This window comes from Panthera tigris, chromosome A2 (assembly GCF_018350195.1).
Source record: "Panthera tigris isolate Pti1 chromosome A2, P.tigris_Pti1_mat1.1, whole genome shotgun sequence".
In the NCBI taxonomy this organism is placed as follows: domain Eukaryota; kingdom Metazoa; phylum Chordata; class Mammalia; order Carnivora; family Felidae; genus Panthera; species Panthera tigris.
The window spans coordinates 90,058,801-90,077,647 of NC_056661.1; the positions used below are offsets into that span (position 1 = coordinate 90,058,801).

General features: G+C 36.8%; 1 protein-coding gene across 2 annotated transcripts in view; it reads right to left on the bottom strand.

Annotated features, from left to right (window-relative positions):
- The window catches only part of ELAPOR2 (endosome-lysosome associated apoptosis and autophagy regulator family member 2), a 175,520-nt gene that overhangs the window by 63,257 nt on the left and 93,416 nt on the right, over positions 1 to 18,847 (bottom strand). For both annotated transcript variants that reach the window (XM_042965415.1, XM_007076772.3), the window contains exons 3-4: positions 8,589 to 8,784; positions 2,690 to 2,837 (exon numbers count right to left, since the gene is read on the bottom strand). In XM_042965415.1, coding sequence (XP_042821349.1) covers positions 2,690 to 2,837; positions 8,589 to 8,752 — 312 coding nt within the window. In that variant the 5' untranslated portion in view covers positions 8,753 to 8,784. The remainder of the gene's footprint in view (positions 1 to 2,689; positions 2,838 to 8,588; positions 8,785 to 18,847) is intronic.

The following is an 18,847-nucleotide window of genomic DNA, read 5'->3' on the forward strand; positions in this document are numbered from 1 at the left end:
AGCCAATTCAAATGACTACAGCTACTATCTTTAGCACCAAACACTTTGTGTTTTCCAGACAACTCTTACAAAATGCCTCAGAGTTTGCGCACTATTTTTCCAGGCCTGTGAAGAATACACAGACATCAAAAGGTTAGGCTATTTTGCAGGATTGCACAAGAGTCAGCAACAGAGTAGGGTTAAAGGAAGAACTCATCCCCTCTACTTCTGCCAGAATTGCTATTTCTTTCGTCTCTACATCTTTGCCACTGTATTCACCTTCCAGACTAGTTTAAAAACAACATGAAAATGCACTCTGGGGGAGCCTGGGTGGCTCAGTGGGGTAAGTGTCTGACTTCAGATCAGATCATGATCTCACGGTTCATGTGTTTGAGCCGCACATCAGGCTCTGTGCTGAGAGCTCAGAGCTTGGAGCCTGCTTCGGATTCCGTGTCTCCCTCTCTCTCACCTCTCCCAGCTTATGCTCTCTCTTTCTCTCAATAAAAAATAAACTTAAGAAAATTATTAAAAAATGTACTCTGTAATAGATATTTCATAAAGGTTATTAACAGGAAAATAGATCGTTTTAACATCTCAAAAGATCAGGGAATATCACCTACTGAGGCTATTTTTTTTTTAACTAAATCTAATCGTCATATTTATACTATAAGCATAATGGCCATTCTAATGCAAGTGGTAAGCCATTTTTAAGCAGCTATGGACCCTAAATATACCTTTGATGATCAATGTTTGGAAAAGCTGAAAGCATTTTTTTTTTCAGCTGAAATCAAACATCATGTGTTTTCAGGACATTCTACTGGCATTTTGAAATCTGATTTCTGTTCTTCATTCTAAAGGTAAGTAGTAAAGCTATGACCTTAGTCCAATCACTTATTCTCTCTAGGCTTCAGTTTTGTCATTTAAAAAGAAGAGTGGAGGAGCTGAATGAAGGTCCCACATAGTTCTAAAATTACTTTATTGCTTTAAATTGTGTAATGTCTCTGGGCGCCTGAGTGGCTCTGTCAGTTAAGCAACTGACTTCAGCTCAGGTCATGTTCTCACAGTTCGTGGGTTTGAGCCCTGCATCAGGCTCTGTGCTGACAGCTCGGAGCCTGGAGCCTGCTTCAGATTCTGTGCCTCCCTCTCTCTCTGCCCCTCCCCCTCCTCGTGCTTTGTCTCTCTTGTCTCTCAAAAATAAATAAACGTTTAAAAAAAATTTAAATTGTGTAATGTCTCTAGGTACAAGTGCATCTTTCAGTCTTGAGACATTTCCTTTCCATTAACCATGAGCATGACGACTTAAGTGTTGACTTTCTGAGTCAATAAACTTCTCCCTATCAGGCTGAAACATCAATAAAAGAAGGAACATGAACTCACCACCCCTTCTCAGTCTATAACCAGAAGAACAAAGGGACCACTGAAAGGAAGTAATCAAACTTCATGCCTCAAGAGTACCTTTACCAACAACTCTCAAAGGACTTACTTGACAATACAAAAACTAAATGCTTATTCTAACAGTTACATAATTACCTTGCTTCTTAACTTTATTCCAGTTTTAGTAAGATTGCAAAAATGTCCCATGGAGTTGGGAATCATTTACTCTAAGAAGTGTTTTGCAAACAAAATGTAGCTTCAAAAGGAAATCTGTTTGAATGTTACTTAACATCTTAAAGTCATCAAAAGATTAGAACCAGGAGGCTCCTTAAAAGGTCTTGTCATACAATCCACTTGGCAAAAGGGAATGCTGAGGGCTGGAAAGTTAACTTTAATTGCCTGAAACACACAACTAGCCACTGTAGTTGGGGCCTGAGCCAGAATCTCTTGACTTCAAATCCAAGGCTCATACTTCAACAGCAAATATCTCTTCCTACCAAAAAACTTCTGACTAACAATTTCCATAATCAGGAGCAATATAAATTTGTTTTAGCATTACTAGCACATAGGCTCCTGAGATTTGTACCACAGGAACATTTGTAAGATATTTTTCCCACTTATATGTAGAACACACATTTTTTTTTTTTTTTGGTTTTATAAGTCAATCCGAAAACATTTTCTCAAGCATCAGAGTGGCTGACACAACAAATATTTCCTAGATTAGATACACTTTATATTAAATGTTTAAATAATTTTAGTGATAACAGCCTATTCTGTCAGACTATTATTTTATCCTATATTCCGTAAGGCTATTTCATCTGTTACCAGAGACATCAACTATCTCATCCACTGATGCCTTTAGATCGTACAAAATTGACAGAATCAGAAACATACAGCCACTTCTATTTTTATAATATTGCCCAAGTTTACACATAAATCAGTCAAATGCTTGAAACTGCAAAGAGGAAAAAAAAAACACAAAAATTGGTGAAAACATATTTTGAATAAAATCGCATCTGTAGGTATAAAAAAAACATTAAAATGACTCTCGGTGAAGGTATTTTTCACACAAAAAGTCTAAATCAAATGTTCATCCAATGATCATAACCAAAAATGAAACAAGCCCAATGTTACTCGACAAGGTGAGAGTTCAGAGGTAACAACACTAACCAGAAAATAAAGTATTATAGAGAAATATAAGGTTTTCTTTTCAGATCAAAAGGTTCAATTAACAGGAAAAAATGAGGAGGCATACAATGCAATGGCAACAACTGATTAATGGAAATTTTACATGAATTTCCTCAAAAAGTGAATTCGAGAACATAAAAGGCCTTACAAAGAACTCAAAGAAGATGTTGTTGTCGACATACTGGTACTCAAAGAAGACATAACCCGACTTCTTAAGGTGCACAGCATAGATCAAAGATACTGTGCAGTCATCACGATTTGACTCTATGTAATTTCCACGAGGGACCCAAGAAGAGCTGTGGAAACAAAACCAACAGGCATTTTTACATTAGCATTCAGAAACCTCTTCTGTTCACAAGTTACCTAACTCAGTTTCAGAAGTAGTTCCATCGGCAAAGCACAGCAGAGAAGTCTCAAGCTTCTCTGGAACTCGAAGGCCAACACGTTACTGGGAAAAGGTTCATTTCTTATGGCACAGGACTTCCTAAATTTGTTAAGGTTATGTGATTCATTTGCTAGGAAACTGCTATTTTTCCACCAAAAATTTGATTACCAAATAGATGACCACAAACTACAATCATCTGAGGTAGAATTATTTTCTCAAACATCATCTCAAGTTTTATTTATAAACACATATACCTGGCAGGGGGATGAGGGAGTTCCTTGAGATGAAAGAAGGAATAGTACTAGTAAAAATCCATTTAAAGTGAATCTAGGTAAAATATAGATCACAGTTTCAGAGTATATAATAGGGGTAAGAGTCTGGTTGGAATTTTTGTTTTAAAAAAGTGAAAAATTAAGAAAACACACTGGTGAATAAAATGTAAGTTGTTGGGGCACCTGGGTAGCTCAGCCAGTTGGACATTTGGCTCTTGATTTTGGTTCAGGTCATGATCTTACAGTTCATGAGATTGAGCCCTGAGTTAGGCTCTGAACTGACAACACGGAGCCTGCTTGGGATTTTCTCTCTCCCTCTCTCTACCCCTTACATGCTCACACACTAAATTAACACTCTCTAAATTAAATAAATATATTATATTAAATATATTAAATAAATAAATATATTAAATAAATATATTAATTAAGTAATTAAATTAAGTTGTAAATCTAACCCTAATTCTTAGATAAACCAATAATGAGTCACTTGTTGACTCTTTGGCCAAAAATATTTCTAACCAAAATGTATGAAAGCACAACTTAACACCCTTCTCTTCAGATGTAACTGTTTATATGGATAAGAATGAGATTTGGGCAAATTCTTTTCTTTCTTCTAACAGGAAAAAAATCTGAAGCCTGAGATTTCCAGATCCCAACATGACTCACTATTTGGTATTTGGATTTGCCCTTTCTCTTTAACTGTTAAACTAAAGAAAATACATGAGCCATGTTCAGGTACTGACAATACACAATGCAGGACTGAGATTCTTGAGAGCAAGAAAATGCCCAAACTGACCCTGACCTCACTTTTCAGGACACTTCCCAGACTGTGGCACCAGGAGACAGCACTCAAGCAGAGCACAGAGTCTCACCGAGCTGAGGAGCAGAAATGAGTCATTAGGGCAGCTGAAGCACTTGGAATTTATAGGCCTGAGAATCAGAGAACAGGGTGTCCAGAAGTCCATATGGAGTTTCTCTGGGCTCGGGGCTGGAGTGTCCAGACATAGCAGAAAACAGCCACTGCAAAGCTGAGACATAATCACAGAGCTCACTTTAATGGGAGTCACTGGAGCTCCAGGTCAGCCAGAGAGGAGAAAACTTGATAACCATAGTGGGCATTTATGGGAGACCCCAGAAGTGCCACATCTTGGAAAATAAGGGCCATGCCCTAAAGCATGTACTAGCAAACCTTTTCATAATGGGCCAGAGACTAAATATTGTTGGCTCTGTGGACCATCTGGTCCTTCCTGCAATACTTAATTCTGCTGTTGTAACTGAAAAGCGGCCACAGACAATGCATAAATAAATGAGTACAGCTGTCTTCCAATATAACTTTGTTTACAAAAACAAAGAGAGAGCCCAAAGGCCACAGTTTGCCAACTCCCTCACTAAAATAAAGGCCATGACCTAGAACTAAGCACGAAACTAATACAGAGCCACCCTAAAAAATAATAAAACCAGGCCTGATGAGGTCAAAGTGCTCTTTCAGTACCTAAAATGCCTGCCAGAACATAATTCAGCACTCTTAAAATGAAGAAAAAAAAATAATCCACATTCCCTACACCTTAACATTCACAATGCCCAAGATATAATAAAAATTTACTAGACATGCAAATAAGTGGGAAAATATGACCCTTAATGGAGAAAAAAGACAGGAAAAAAAATCCCAGGCAAGTATTTAAGACAGTTCTTCCAAATAGAGTCGACTATAAATAAAAGATGAATACAATAAGTGAAGGAATAAAGAATCTCGAGTATTTAAGGGAAATAAGAGCCATAAAATAAACTAGATGGAAATTCTAGGACTGAAAAATCATAACATGTAAAATTTTAAATTCACCAGATGGGCTCAGAGCAAGTTTGAGACTGAAAAAAGAAAAGAAAAAAGATAGTTAGTGATAGAGCAATAGAAATCATGCATTCTGAAATATGAGAGAAAAAAATTTGAAAAAAAATAAGGAGCCTCAGTGACCTTCAGACAATATCAAGTGGTCTAACCTATGTGTAATTGGAGTTAAAGAAACAGAAGAGGGAGAGAAAAAGGCAGAAAAACATTATTGATGAAGTAACTGCTAAAATAATTGCTAAATTTGGTGACACTATCAACCTACAAATCCAAGAAGCTCACTAAACTTGAAGTAAATACAAGAAAACCAATGCCAGATATGTCATAGTCAAACTGCTAAGTAGCAAAAATATGGAGAACATTTTATAAATAGAGAAATTAAGGCACTTTACATACAAGGGAATTAATCATAAACAATACAGCTAGCTTTTCATCACAAATAAGGGAGAGTTCAGAAGGTAGTAGAACATCTTTAAAGCAGAGAAAGAGAAAAGTAAAGTCAACAGTCCAATGTCCAAGAAAATATTCTTCAAAATGGAGGCCAAAAAAAAAAAAAAAAAAAGAGAGGCTTTCTTTCTTTTAGGTAAAGAAAAGCTGAGAGAATTTGGGAGCAGCAGACCTATACTATGAGAAATGATAAAGAAAATTTCACTGGTTGAAAAAAATAATCCTAAACATTCAGATCTATATAAAGAAAGAAGGAGCAGCCATAATGGTGACTATGTAGACAAACATATAAAGCTATATTTTTTCATCTCTTTTTCTTTAACTTTTTTCCAATGTTTATTTATTTTTGAGAGAGGGAATCAGAGCACGAGCCGGGGAGGGGCAGAGAGAGAGGGAGACTCAGAATCCGAAGCAGGCTCCAGGCTCTGAGCCGTCAGGACAGAGCCCAATGTGGGGCTCAAACTCACGAACCATGAGATCATGACCTGAGCCGAAGTTGGATGCTAAAGGGACTGAGCCACCCAGGTGCCCCTATATTGTTTTTATCTCATTAGTTCTTTTAAAAACAACTGATTATTTAACATATGTTTCATTGTATTATAGGATTTATAAGATGTTTCTACATATAATACAGGACAATAGCACACAGATGAGGGTATAATTGTAACCACACTGTCGTAAAGTTTTACATATTATGCAAAAGGTACAGTAATAAATAATTACGCTGTCAGAATGCATATTGTAAGGTATAGCCTTTGTAATCAAGGTTAGCAAAGATATCTGAAGATATAAAAAACATTGACCGTAACAGAAAAAAAACCTGATAAATTGTACTTTCTCAAATTTTAAACTTTGGTTTATCAAAAGACACCATTAAGAAAATGAAAAGGCAGGGCGCCTGGGTGGCTCAGTCAGTTAAAAATCCGACTTCAGCTCAGGTCATGATCTCACAGTTTGTGAGTTTGAGCCTCACATGGGGCTCTGTGCTGACAGTGCAGAGCCTGCTTGGGATTCTCCCTCTCTCCCTCTCTATCTATCCCTGACCCACTTGCTCTCTCTCTCTCTCTCTCAAAATAAATAAACTTTAAAAAAAAATCAAAAAAAGAAAATAAAAAGGCAAATGCCACCAACTGGGAGAAAACATCACACATACATATATATATATATATATATATATATATATATATATATATATATATGTATGTATTTGTGTATGCACGTATATATTAAGTTTTATATAAATATATACATGACAAGAACTCATGTCTAGAGTACACAAAGATCACATATAGCTCAATAATAAAATGACCCCAAAAAATAGAAAATGGGTAAAACATGTTGACATCTCACATACACACAAAAAAATAAAACACATGGACAATGAACATATGAAAAGTGTTCAAGGGAAATGCAAATTAAAACCACAAGGAGGTATCATTTCACATGCGTGCACACACATGCACGCACGCACACACACACACACACACATAAATGGCTAAAATAAAACAAAACATGACAAAACAAAATATTGGTAAATGTGTAGTGTAACTAGAATTCAAACACACACTGGAGTCTACAGTGATACAACCATTTTGGAAAACTCTGACAATTCCTTATGAAGTTCAGCATACATCTATATGACCCAACCAATTAAAAAGAATTAAAGCAAGATTGGATGAATGGATAAAAGAAGGGAGGGAGGGAGATGATCATAACAATATCAGACTGAAATTCACATTGAGAAAATTACACAATACAGTACATTGAAAAAGTTGTACTCATCATTAAACTTCTTTACTGAATAAACTATATATTCTAAGTAGAAAAAGAAGCGATGTCAACATCTCTCGCACACTAAAACAAAGATCTGAGGTACCATAACATCCTACTAGTACCGTCCTCTAAAGAGCTCTTTTGTTTAAAAATATTAAATTACATTTAAAAAATATATACACACATTTATACACATATGTATATACATGTATATATACATGTATATGTGTGTACATATATACATACATATATATACACATATAAATATATATATATTTAGACATTAATGATATCTAATGCCACAACTCTCTATATATAATGAAATAATGATTATCAAAAGAGTAAAAATGTCACTTGGCAGAGAGAGAAAGAGCACTGGAAAACAAGCGGGATTAAGGGAAGGTAGGAAGGAGAGAATGCATCTTAGCTCAGCTAAATTATTCCCCAGCATCCTTAGCTCATGGTAAAAATGTTCAGTTCCTGAGAAGCCATTCTTGTTCAAAAGTAGCCAGAGGCCTAATGCTTAATTATTCTATACATGGCCATATAGAAGGAAATGTTATATAGCGAATACAAGAGAACAGGAAGGATTACAGCCCAAAGATAAACATTTTATATCTTTTTAAAACAATTTAACATTCCACCAGTGTTGTCATTGGCAAAGCTAATAATCCCCTAAAGAAAGGAAGAAATTACAGCATAGGTAATATAGTCAATAACATCTTAATAACTCTGGTGACAGAGGGCAACTATAGTTATCACGAACATTTCATAATATATATAAATGTGAAATCACTATGCTATACGTCTAAAAGTGTTATATCATATGCCAACTATACTTCAATTATAAAATTTTTTTAAAGGTAGAAATTAAGCAAAAGAGCTTTCCACCTTATTTAACCTACTCTCTCTTACAGGAGATCATTGAGTATCTAAATGAAGATTATACATTATTCCTTTCAGAGGAAAAGAAAAACAAATCCAAAGTTACCCATTAAAAATCAGAGAAGGGTTTGTAAAAATTCCACTGGCTTCAATGTTATAAATTTATTATCAGAAAATTAATTTGTTTTTCTAATAGCTTTACTGCATTTTTCAATATGGTAGCTATTATGTCCTAAGAGCAATTATTTTAACCTCATGAAAATTCACCTACATTATTTGTAGTGACTGTCCAAAAAAAAAAAAAAAAATGACTCTTGGCAATTAGCTTATCTATAATCCCATTCAGTACCAAGATTATCCCCAACTTCTTTCTGGAAAAGAGCAACTATACCCTTCTCAAGTACTTAGTCAAGATCCAGAGACTCCCTTGGATTCTTACTTGTTACAGCCATCTGGCCTGCTGTCAGAAGGGCCGACCACAGTGTCCATGAATGTTGCAACGTTGGAAAATCCAGCTGGCAATTCATCCCATTCATCAAATTTGATGCCACTGCCCAAGGAATAGGTACCTTCGCCACATTTGCTGCATACCTGGTTCTTCATTTCTAGATACTCTCCAGAAGCACAGGAGAAAGCTGGAAGTCAGAAGAATATAGACCCCATTAGTCACTGCACTTCTCCATCAGTTTTAGTCACCAGAATTACTTTTATAAAGTTCTGATCATGCTACACCCTAATTAAAGCTTTTTTTTTTTTTTTTAAGTTTACTTATTTATTTTGAGAGAGAGCATGCACATGAGCTGGGTAGGGGCAGACAGAGAGAGGGAGAGGGAGAATCCCAAGCAGGCTGCACACTGTCATATTACCGCAGAGTCTGACACAGGGCTCAGACCCACTAACTGTGATCCCATAACCTGAGCTGAAGCAACAGTCGACGCTTAACCGACTGAGCCCCCCAGGCACCCCTAAAGCTTTCTGAAGTTGTCCCTATTACCACATGCACTTCACAATTTGGCCCCACCGTATTTTCCCAGCCTCATCTGTTGCCCCATCCTCTTCCAAAGCTAACAAAATTCATATCATTCCCAAGTTTTTTCATCCTTTCTCTCCCTACTGTGGTCATCTTTCTCCAGAGAGGCTAACGACTCCATCTGCTCCACTTGGAAAACTCCAATTCCTACATCAAAAACGACCTTCTTCACAAGACCTCCCTGCCCCCACCAGGCAGTAGGTTGGTCAGTTGTGCCTCCCTCTGTCCTCCTACAATTCTCTTCTCATAACACCTGCATTTAGGCATCAGGCACACGCACGCGCGCGCGCACACACACACACACACACACACACACAAACTTACTCATAAGGTGATATATATGTGTATCAGTTGATGTGAGACTTTGAGCTTCCAGAAAACAAGTATCATTATTTTTGGATTCCTCAATCTATCTGGCAAATACCAAGTCCAAATAAAAGGTTGACCCAGTGAGTGAGAACTCAACATAAAGGGGTAATAGGAGGGTAGCGTTTCTCATGCAATAGCTACACCAGTATCTCCACTTTTTCAATATTCGCAACTGTGACAGTCATTTTTATAACCTCCATCTTATTGCTGATGACAAGCTCTGTGCTAATTCTGAGAACTAACTCAGAACTGAGAACTAAGCAGACACAGCAGGCATGGGCAATGGGAAAAAGAGTTGGCAGAGTTATACCAAGGAATGCAGCTGTGCTGCTGAGTTATTATTCATTCAACAAATGCAAATCTATGTCCCCCAAATGTGTGGTTCTGTGTTCAAAATGATATTAGTGACTTAAAAGCAAAGGACTTTCTAACCATTTAATGAGGATATTAAAGAAACAAGACCTCCAAATAAAATAAAACCTCCAAATTAATTGATCAATATAAACATATCTCCCAGCAGACTGAAGGAGCAAAGCCTCACATTTGGATAGATTCTCCTTTTATAACATATTTGTATACTTATCAAGATACACAAACAAGTTAATTTTTAAAAAATAAAGAATTAGAGCTAAAACCCACATTCATCTACTTATTCACTCACAAAAATAGAATGTTTTTCTTCAGAAAAGCTTAATTTGTCTATACAGTGAAATTCCAACTCTCAACATCCCCAAATTAGTAAAACATCAGAAAATAAGAAAAGGTTAGGCAAAAGATGTTGCATGCTGGCTACAAAGTTAAAACCATCCTAGAACCAGGTTATACAACTTCCTATGACCTTAAGTGAGTTACTTCACCTCTGTGGGTCCTCAGTTCTCTCTCTGAAAAATGAGATAATAAACATAGTATTGCTTCACACGGCTATAGTAATTAAATAAAATATAGTATAAGGTGCTAAGCATAGTGCCTGGCATTTAATAAATGCTCCCTCTGCTATTATTACCACTCCCAGCGCTACCAGCAGAGAAACACAGTAACGGAAAAAACTGTATTTCACCTTCTATGGTTTACAAGCCTTCTAGTAAACTGATAACTACTGTAAGAAACCAAGTTGAACATGCAACTTCAGCTCAGGTCATGATCTCATGGTTTAGGAGTATGAGACCTGCATCGGTTCCACTGCCCGTGCAGAGCCCACTTCAGATCCTCTGTCCCCCTCTCTCTTTGCCCCTCCCCCACTTGCGCTCGCACGCGCTCGCTCGCGCTCTCTCTCTCTCTCTCTCAAATAAATAAAACTTTTAAAGGAAAACACACACACACACACACACACACACACACACACACACACACACAGAGTCAAAACCATTCATTTACTATTGTCTATGGCTGCTTTTGCACCACAACGGCAGAGTTGAACAGTTGCAGCAGGGACTACAGCACCTGGTAAGCTGAAAATACTTTCTCATAAAATAATCTTTCAAGATAGTTTGGTCTAGTGTCCCAAACTGAACTTTTAATTAATGAGAAGTAATATTTTATAAATTACTATAAGGGACTCTAGAAGCTAAGAAGAAAATTGCGTTGTGTTATTTCAGAGTGTCCACTGCCCTGTTAAAACCATTAAGAATACCCCCAATTCTTTCAGAGGTGGCTCCTTCTGTAAGACCAGAAGGAAGGCTGAAAGATAAACTTGACAGGCAAAGTTCTGAGTATTTATTACACAGTCAATTCTTTTTATCCTTGGCAAATACAGGGTTAGGCTCCTATGAGACTCTGGCCACAATATCTTCAGCAACAGATCAATATATAACCTTGTTTTATGTGTGTTTCAGTTGAAAAATATCTTATTTAATGTACATTGTTCATTCATTAACATTGAACTTATGGCCAACAGCACTATAATTCATCTTCGAACTAAGCTTATTTAACCCATGTATTTTCTCCACAAGGCACATCACAGCATTCTTGCACTTCAGAACACTAGCCAGCACTTCGGAACATTTGGGAGCCATTTTAGACAGTAAAATAATCAATAAAAGTATAAAAACGCAAAAAAAAAAAAAAAGTGCACTGAATAGACTGTGAAGAGGACACTTGTTGACACTGTAAGAAACAAGGCAGAATGTCACCTTGCTTGACCTCAGCTGAGACCGTGTGATAGGGTGACTCAAATTTTTAAAGCTCTGTATATGTCTGCAAATGACTGTGAAAGTATTATTTGTATTGATGGGGGGGGGTCACCAACAAATTTTATGAAGCATGAGAATTTTCAAATATGGAATTCACAAATAATTGGGAGCAATGTTTATAACAGACCTGTGAAGAAGGAAGATATTATGCCCATTTACCACATGAAAAAAATGAGGCACAATATATTCAAATAACCCAATTAGGAAGGTATCCATTAACAAGTAGCAAAACTGTTACCCAAATTTAGGTCTGATTCCAAAGCAACTACCTCAGGAAAACTCAACTTATAATAATAATAATTGATGCAAAAAAGGCCAAGCAATTCCAAATGAATCCATAATTATACTTTACATCCTTCTTCATTTTCTGTCTTGAGTTGTTAAACAATATTGATTATTGTGCATTATGGAGCAATAACCATTCCCCATCCTGAGAAATCTTGTGGAATTTTTAATATATCATTCCTAAAACACACATTCATGAAATATTTTAGCAAGTTACTGACTTCTCTAAGTCTCATTGTCCTCATCTGTAAAAAGGAAGATAATAATAATATCTAACTCAAAGAACGGCTGTGGGATTCAATAAAAGCCTTTAGCAGTGTGCCTGCCATAAATCACTCAATATATGTTAGCAATAATTATTAATAATACAATTCAGGGGTCTGAGACAACAAGAGTTCTGCCACTGGATTGATAATTTTTTATTTCCTCAGAATAATTATGTAATCAAAGCTAGTCAAATGGTTACAGGGCTTCTAATGATCCAGGGGAAATAAAGAGTCTAAACCATTTTTCATTTTCATCATTTGTTGTTTCTCAATCTTTTGTCCATCCTGGAATCCAGCTCTTGAGTCACATGTCAAAGGAAGAGAAGAATCACATGTTCCTGTTAAATACAATGTGCTCTATGAGATTATGCCAACACAGCACTGCTGACCTTTAGGCTGTCACCAATAATGACCAGTTTTCCCACTTCTGGTATCATCCATGTTAGCCAAACCCACTTTCCACTTCAACACTGCTTTCTCGGACTCTGGTTTTTTAGGTGGATTGTAAAAGTTTTTGTAATCTTAGGCACTAAACTATTTTCATTCAAATATCTTTAGAGTATAACAGGACACTTTCAACAAAAACAGGATGATAGTTATTGTAAGTAGCTGTTGTAACTCTCCTAAATGCCAGTTGACTATGTTTCATTTGAACAGTCATTTCTAAATAAATATGATTTTTCAACAACCTCAAAATCCTAGAGTATCTGAACTGAATTAAAGTTAAGCAGACACCAAAGTTCTGGCCTAAGAACAGAAAAACTTTATTTGCATAAGGTCCCATGCTATTCAACAGTCTGATATCTCACAGTATTTTACCTAAGCACCCAGAGAAACAGTGATGTCAAAAATCCATTCTTTTGGGGCACCTGGGTGGCTAAGTCAGTTAAGCATCCAACTCTTGATCTTATCTCAGGTTTTGATCTCAGGGTCTTGTGTTCAAGTCCTCCACTGGGCTCCGTGCCGGACATGAAGCCTACTTTAAAAAAAGATCCATTCTCTTACAATCTAAACCAAGAGGTCATGTGTTAAACTCAGTGTTCTTTTCCTCAGCTTTATGCCTCTTTTCTGACCTCTATTTCTGCTACTGTGACTCTGTAAAGGTTGAAATATGCATGTGTGAAGAAACAGGGAAAAAAAACATTTATAGTCATCTATCACCAACTAGCAAAAAAGGCTGGGGCAATTTATTTAACCCTCTATACCTTGATTCATTCATATTCCAGTGAGAGATCACTTCACTTTCTCCCTCATAGGACTGCTGTGGTCCCCTGAGACACTGGAAATCACTCTGAAAGTGAAAAGTGACCTGAAAATTCAAAGCATCTCTATGATCATGCAACCACCCAGTACAATGTACTAAATAACAGCTACTGAATTAATCATTTATATGCTGATTATCATCTATGACTTATGCCTAACAATAAAGGCTATCTATTTAATCTTTTCACCACAAGGGCCTTTTAATTTTGCTATTTCTTCCTCCAAAGACCTCATGCTTTGAAAGATGGTAACTATCAATTACATTTATTCATAATTCATTCATTTTTCTATTTAATTCAAGATAATTTATTACTGAAATTTGTTTTCTAAACAGTAAACAGCAATAAAAACTAGTAATAAAAGAAATTTTTAATTTTTAATGAGATGCTGACAAGTTAGTAAGCCTATGTAATGTCATTACAGATAAGTACCTGAGAATCACACTATATTACATGAAGTCATTCAACAAATACTTCCTGAGTACACAGTATTTGGTTGGCAAAGACTACATACCACGTATATTTTGGAAACAATCCTTATTCTGATGGAGTTTCTATGCTAATCTAGTCTAGACTTATCTACCTCAAAATAGATTCAAAATTTATATTCACTAAGCTAAATTCACTGTAAATTCTATCTTATCTGTAAACCTAAGTTAATAGCTAAATAAAAAGTAATTACATATATTTATGGGAAAATGACTAAATCAATTCCAGAAATAAGACAAGCAAATGTGCCTCTTTTTTCTTCAGTTGTTTAGTTTAATTTAAATAAGATTGATAAGGGGTGCCTGGGCGTCCGACTTCGGCTCAGGTCATGATCTCACAGCTCGTGAGTTCGAGCCTCACAGGGGGCTCTGTGCTGACAGCACAGTCAGAAAACAAAACAAAACAAAAAAAGTAGAAAATAGCATCGAGGAGAAATTGAACACAATACTGAGTCCAGCAAATCTCAGATCTTCTTTTTCCTCCCTCAGGGCTAGTGATGTAGGCAACACGTGAAAACTACCTTTTTATATTTTTACTTGTGAAATTCTCAGAAAAGAAAAAAACTACATCTCATTTTACAAAAATTAAAGTGAGATAGGAGACATTCCAACAAGTGCATGAATACAAACCAGTCCTGACTAATATTCTCTAATTCGCTCTTCTCTGAAAAAGAGGATTTCGTGAAAGCATTGCCCCTGCATCTCTGAAAACCAATTCCCGCCTCTAACATCCTTTCCAGTGGATGGGTCCTCACACAGCTCTGTCCGTAGGACCATATGACTGTCACTGCACTTCTTGAAGGGGACTGATGAGCCAGAAAATGATCCCCAGCACTACCCCCCCCCAAAAAAAAAAAAAAAAAAACAGCTCCTGGCAGGAAAATTGATTTGTTATCCTGGCAGATTAACAATCCCCATTAAATTGGTTTCCAACCTTTTATAAGAAAAAGCTAACTAAGGTAGTTTTCATCTTTAAAAAAAAAAATAACAAATGGTTTTTATTGTGGCTTTCTGACTTCAGTGTTTAATAGGGGAGAATACCAGTTCCAGTCCATCAGGCATAAGATGACATAAGTTTTATAGAAAAAAATACAACAGCGAAGGTCAGGGGAAGGAAAACACTGAGAGTACTTGATGAGGTCACCAAAGGGGCCAGAAACCATGCATTTGTGAAATCAGTTTTCTCAACTTCCAATTATGTCCTAACACTTTGATTCTTATCATCCTGAACTTTTCCTCTTCCTTAGAAGGTGTCAGTCACCCTCTACTTCCTAATATGATTCTGCAGTTTTGAGGGCTGATTCCCTCATCTCCTTATAAAACATGTTTTTCAGAGAACCACCCTCAGCCACTTCCCACCGAACACCACAAGTGACCTAAAGGTTGATTTCTGAGCTGTCCTTTTCATAATCCCATTTGCTCAGGCCTTTCACCTGCCTCATGTGTTGCTGAGCCCATGCAACTTCCACACCCTTCCCACCTGGAACTTGATGTGTCAACATTCCAGACAAAGCCTATTGAGGACAAAGTATGCCTCTTCTTTTCCATATAAAACAAATTTTCACAAATCTGATTGGATCTCTGTGTTTTGCCTACAGAATGAAACAGCCAAGTCGGTCTCTAATTTAGAACACCACATTTAATCCACAAACATTCCAAGGTTCTAGAGCTTTCTTAGGAGCCATGAGAGGGCTACAGCACCTCTCTTCTTGACATGAATGAAGAAGGACCCTATTCTAAAATAAGAATTTGTATTGCTGAGGAGCACCTGGTTGCCGCAGTCAGTGGAGTGTCTGACCCTTGACCCCAGGGTCGTGAGCTCAAGCCCCACGTTGAACGTGGAGCCTACTTTTAAAAAATAATAAATTCTACAGTTGAATAAAGTACCAATTTTTTTCTAATAAACATTGAATAATGAAAGTATATGTATTAAGCATCAACAATATTCTAGGCACAGGGAAAAAAAATACTAACTAACCAACTTTTCGTTGTATATGAGGATACAACTACAAATGTGCCATAAATTCTGAATGTTATTCTCTTACCTTTCAGAGAAATAGATACAAATAAGAAGGTAGTGGCCCCTGAATGGCTCAGTCAGCTGAGTGTCCGACTCTTAGTTTCGGCTCAGGTCATGATCTCATGGTTCATGAGTCCAAACCCCACATCAGGTTCTGCACTAACAGTGCAAAGCCTGCTTGAGATTCTCTTTCTCTCCCTGCCCCTCCCCTGCTCTCTCTTTCTCAAAAATAAATAAACATTAAAAAAAAAAAAGAATGAAATCTACAGCAAGATCATTAATGCATTAAAATGACCCATCAATCAATATATCTGAGCCTTTACATGCTTTTTTTAAAATCATTTAGTTATCTGGATATTAACTTGCATTATATTTTACTCAAGAGGTAAAAGTTAGGGGAGCATGGATGTCTCAAGAAGAGGACTAACACTTGTTCAGTATATACTGTAGAATATTCCAAAGAGTCAGGACACCATAGGAGTTAAGAACATGAACCCAGGAACTAGACTGCCTGGGTTCAAATCCCCTTTTTGCCCTTGACCTACCAGTGTGATGTAATACAAGTACCTACTTCAAAAGGTGTGGTGATGCCTAAATAAATTTGAATGAATACATATAAAACATTTATAATTGTGCCTGGCATGTAGCAAATAACTGTTAGCTGTTATAATTCTACATTATTATTTTAATATTATTATTATTGTTGTTACCATTAAGTTATATTATTATGTTACCTAGCACTGTAGATTAGATGTATCAATTCATTTAACTTCCTCAGACATCCATGAATAGCTGTCTCCAGGTCAAAGTCCTTGGTATGACACACAGGAGCCTGTGAGATTTGCCAAAATCTCTGTACCCTCTTGTATTCTCTGACAACCATTCATACAGCTCTCAGAATGCACCTAGGGAAACCCAGTGCTGCCCCCAGTCTGCACCTGTGTCCATGTTTCCTATGTCTCAAAGGCCACTTTGTATCAGTGAATTCAACAACTTCCTTCAGGGTTTGCTTCAGAGATGCTCAGAGAATTAACATATATGGCCCATTAAATATGGCATTTATCGACTCAATCCTCGGTATAGACACAATTTTTTGCACGAAGCTGCCAAAGCTTAGATAATTTTCCAAGGTTATTAAGCTGGTAACAGATGATTCCGAACTTCAAACTTCTATCTGCTTCACTGTGAGCCCTCTTCCTGTGAACAGAAATCATCCATCTTCCTTGGTAAGATCACCTTAGGTGTTTATACCTATCATTCACTTTGCGCCAATACTATAACATGTTTACCCATCTGCTCTTATTACAATGAAAGGTCATAGAAAACAGTCATCTTTGTAAAATTATTTTTGGATTCCTATTGTCAAGAACATAGGAAATGATAAATGCTTGTTCCAGTGAATAAATTAAAGTTCAATAAGTAGCTGTGAACTGAATATTTTGCCCAAGATATACAAGCTGGTTGCAGATCTGGGATTTAACCATATGTGTATATCACACCTGACCATCAACCATGAGAGGTCTTCAAACAAACACCAATGTAGTTAAGTCTGCAAATGTACCTGCAGAGCAAAGAAATCACATGAAATTAGTTAAACCTAGTGCCTGGGTGGCTCAGTTGATTAAGCATCAGACTCTTGGTTTGAGTTCAGGTCATGATCTCATGGGTTCATGAGTTCGAGCCTGCATCAGGCTCCATGCTATCAGTGGGGAGCCTGACTGGGAATCTCTCTCTCCCTCTCTCTCTGCCCCTCCCCAGCTCGTGTGCTCACATGTGCACATGCTCTCTCTCTCTCTCTCTCTCTCTCTCAAAATAAGTAAATAAACATTTTTTTAAAAAAGTTTTAAAAAAAGAAAGAAATTAGTTAAATCTAGTGTAAGTAGAACCATATAAAAGTTTACTAAATTAGCCAGGCACGTGTGCTTACACCTGCGTTTTCCAAAAATTATATCTGCAGAAATTAGCCTGTGGGGTTCAACTACACATTAGATAAAAGAGTCCTGTAATCAAATAAATTTGGCAAACTCTGAGCAAAACAGGATGCACTTAGCACACAGGAGATGTTCTATAAATATGTATTAGGTTTCTCAGAGACTTTAATATGAAACTGTTCACTGTAGCCCTCCATGAAGGGGATTCACCATTTTCTAAACATACTAACTAGTATTTCACCACAGAAAACCCTCTAAACACTTTGTTTACATGAAGTATTTCTTGGGATTAGTATTCCATGGAACAGACTTACAGCAAAGTATGTGACTGCCACTTAGTGCCCAGGTACTGTTTGCCCAAGTGCACTTGCTACTGTCCCAGTAACGACTCATCACAGAACAGAAACAGACTGAGTTGAATCCTGGGGAAAAGTCTACATTTGCAAGAGCTGTGATGCCAAGGAATGGATTTCTCAATCTCCCCCCCTCAGAAAGCTAAAACCAACTCTCTCTTCAGGAGAATCCCTCCTCTTCCTTTACTTCTAAACTGAAATTGAAAGCTGTTCACTGAAACCGTCATGAGTGACTCTGGCTATAAATAGGTAACAATAGAGATCTGAGAGAAATCAAGAAAAAAAGGAAAAAAATTATATTCAATTTCTTTTTCTAATCAGAACATTAACACTTTTTGATCCAAGATAACCAAATATTAGAACTTTATACAGATACTAAAGCACAAGATTACAAAACGCCCACAAGACTCTGACCGAATTGAGGCCAACATATTAAATGGAATTACAGCTATCTTAAATGGTCATCCTCAATTAGAAAACAGTGTGCTATGATTGTGCTCAAAGT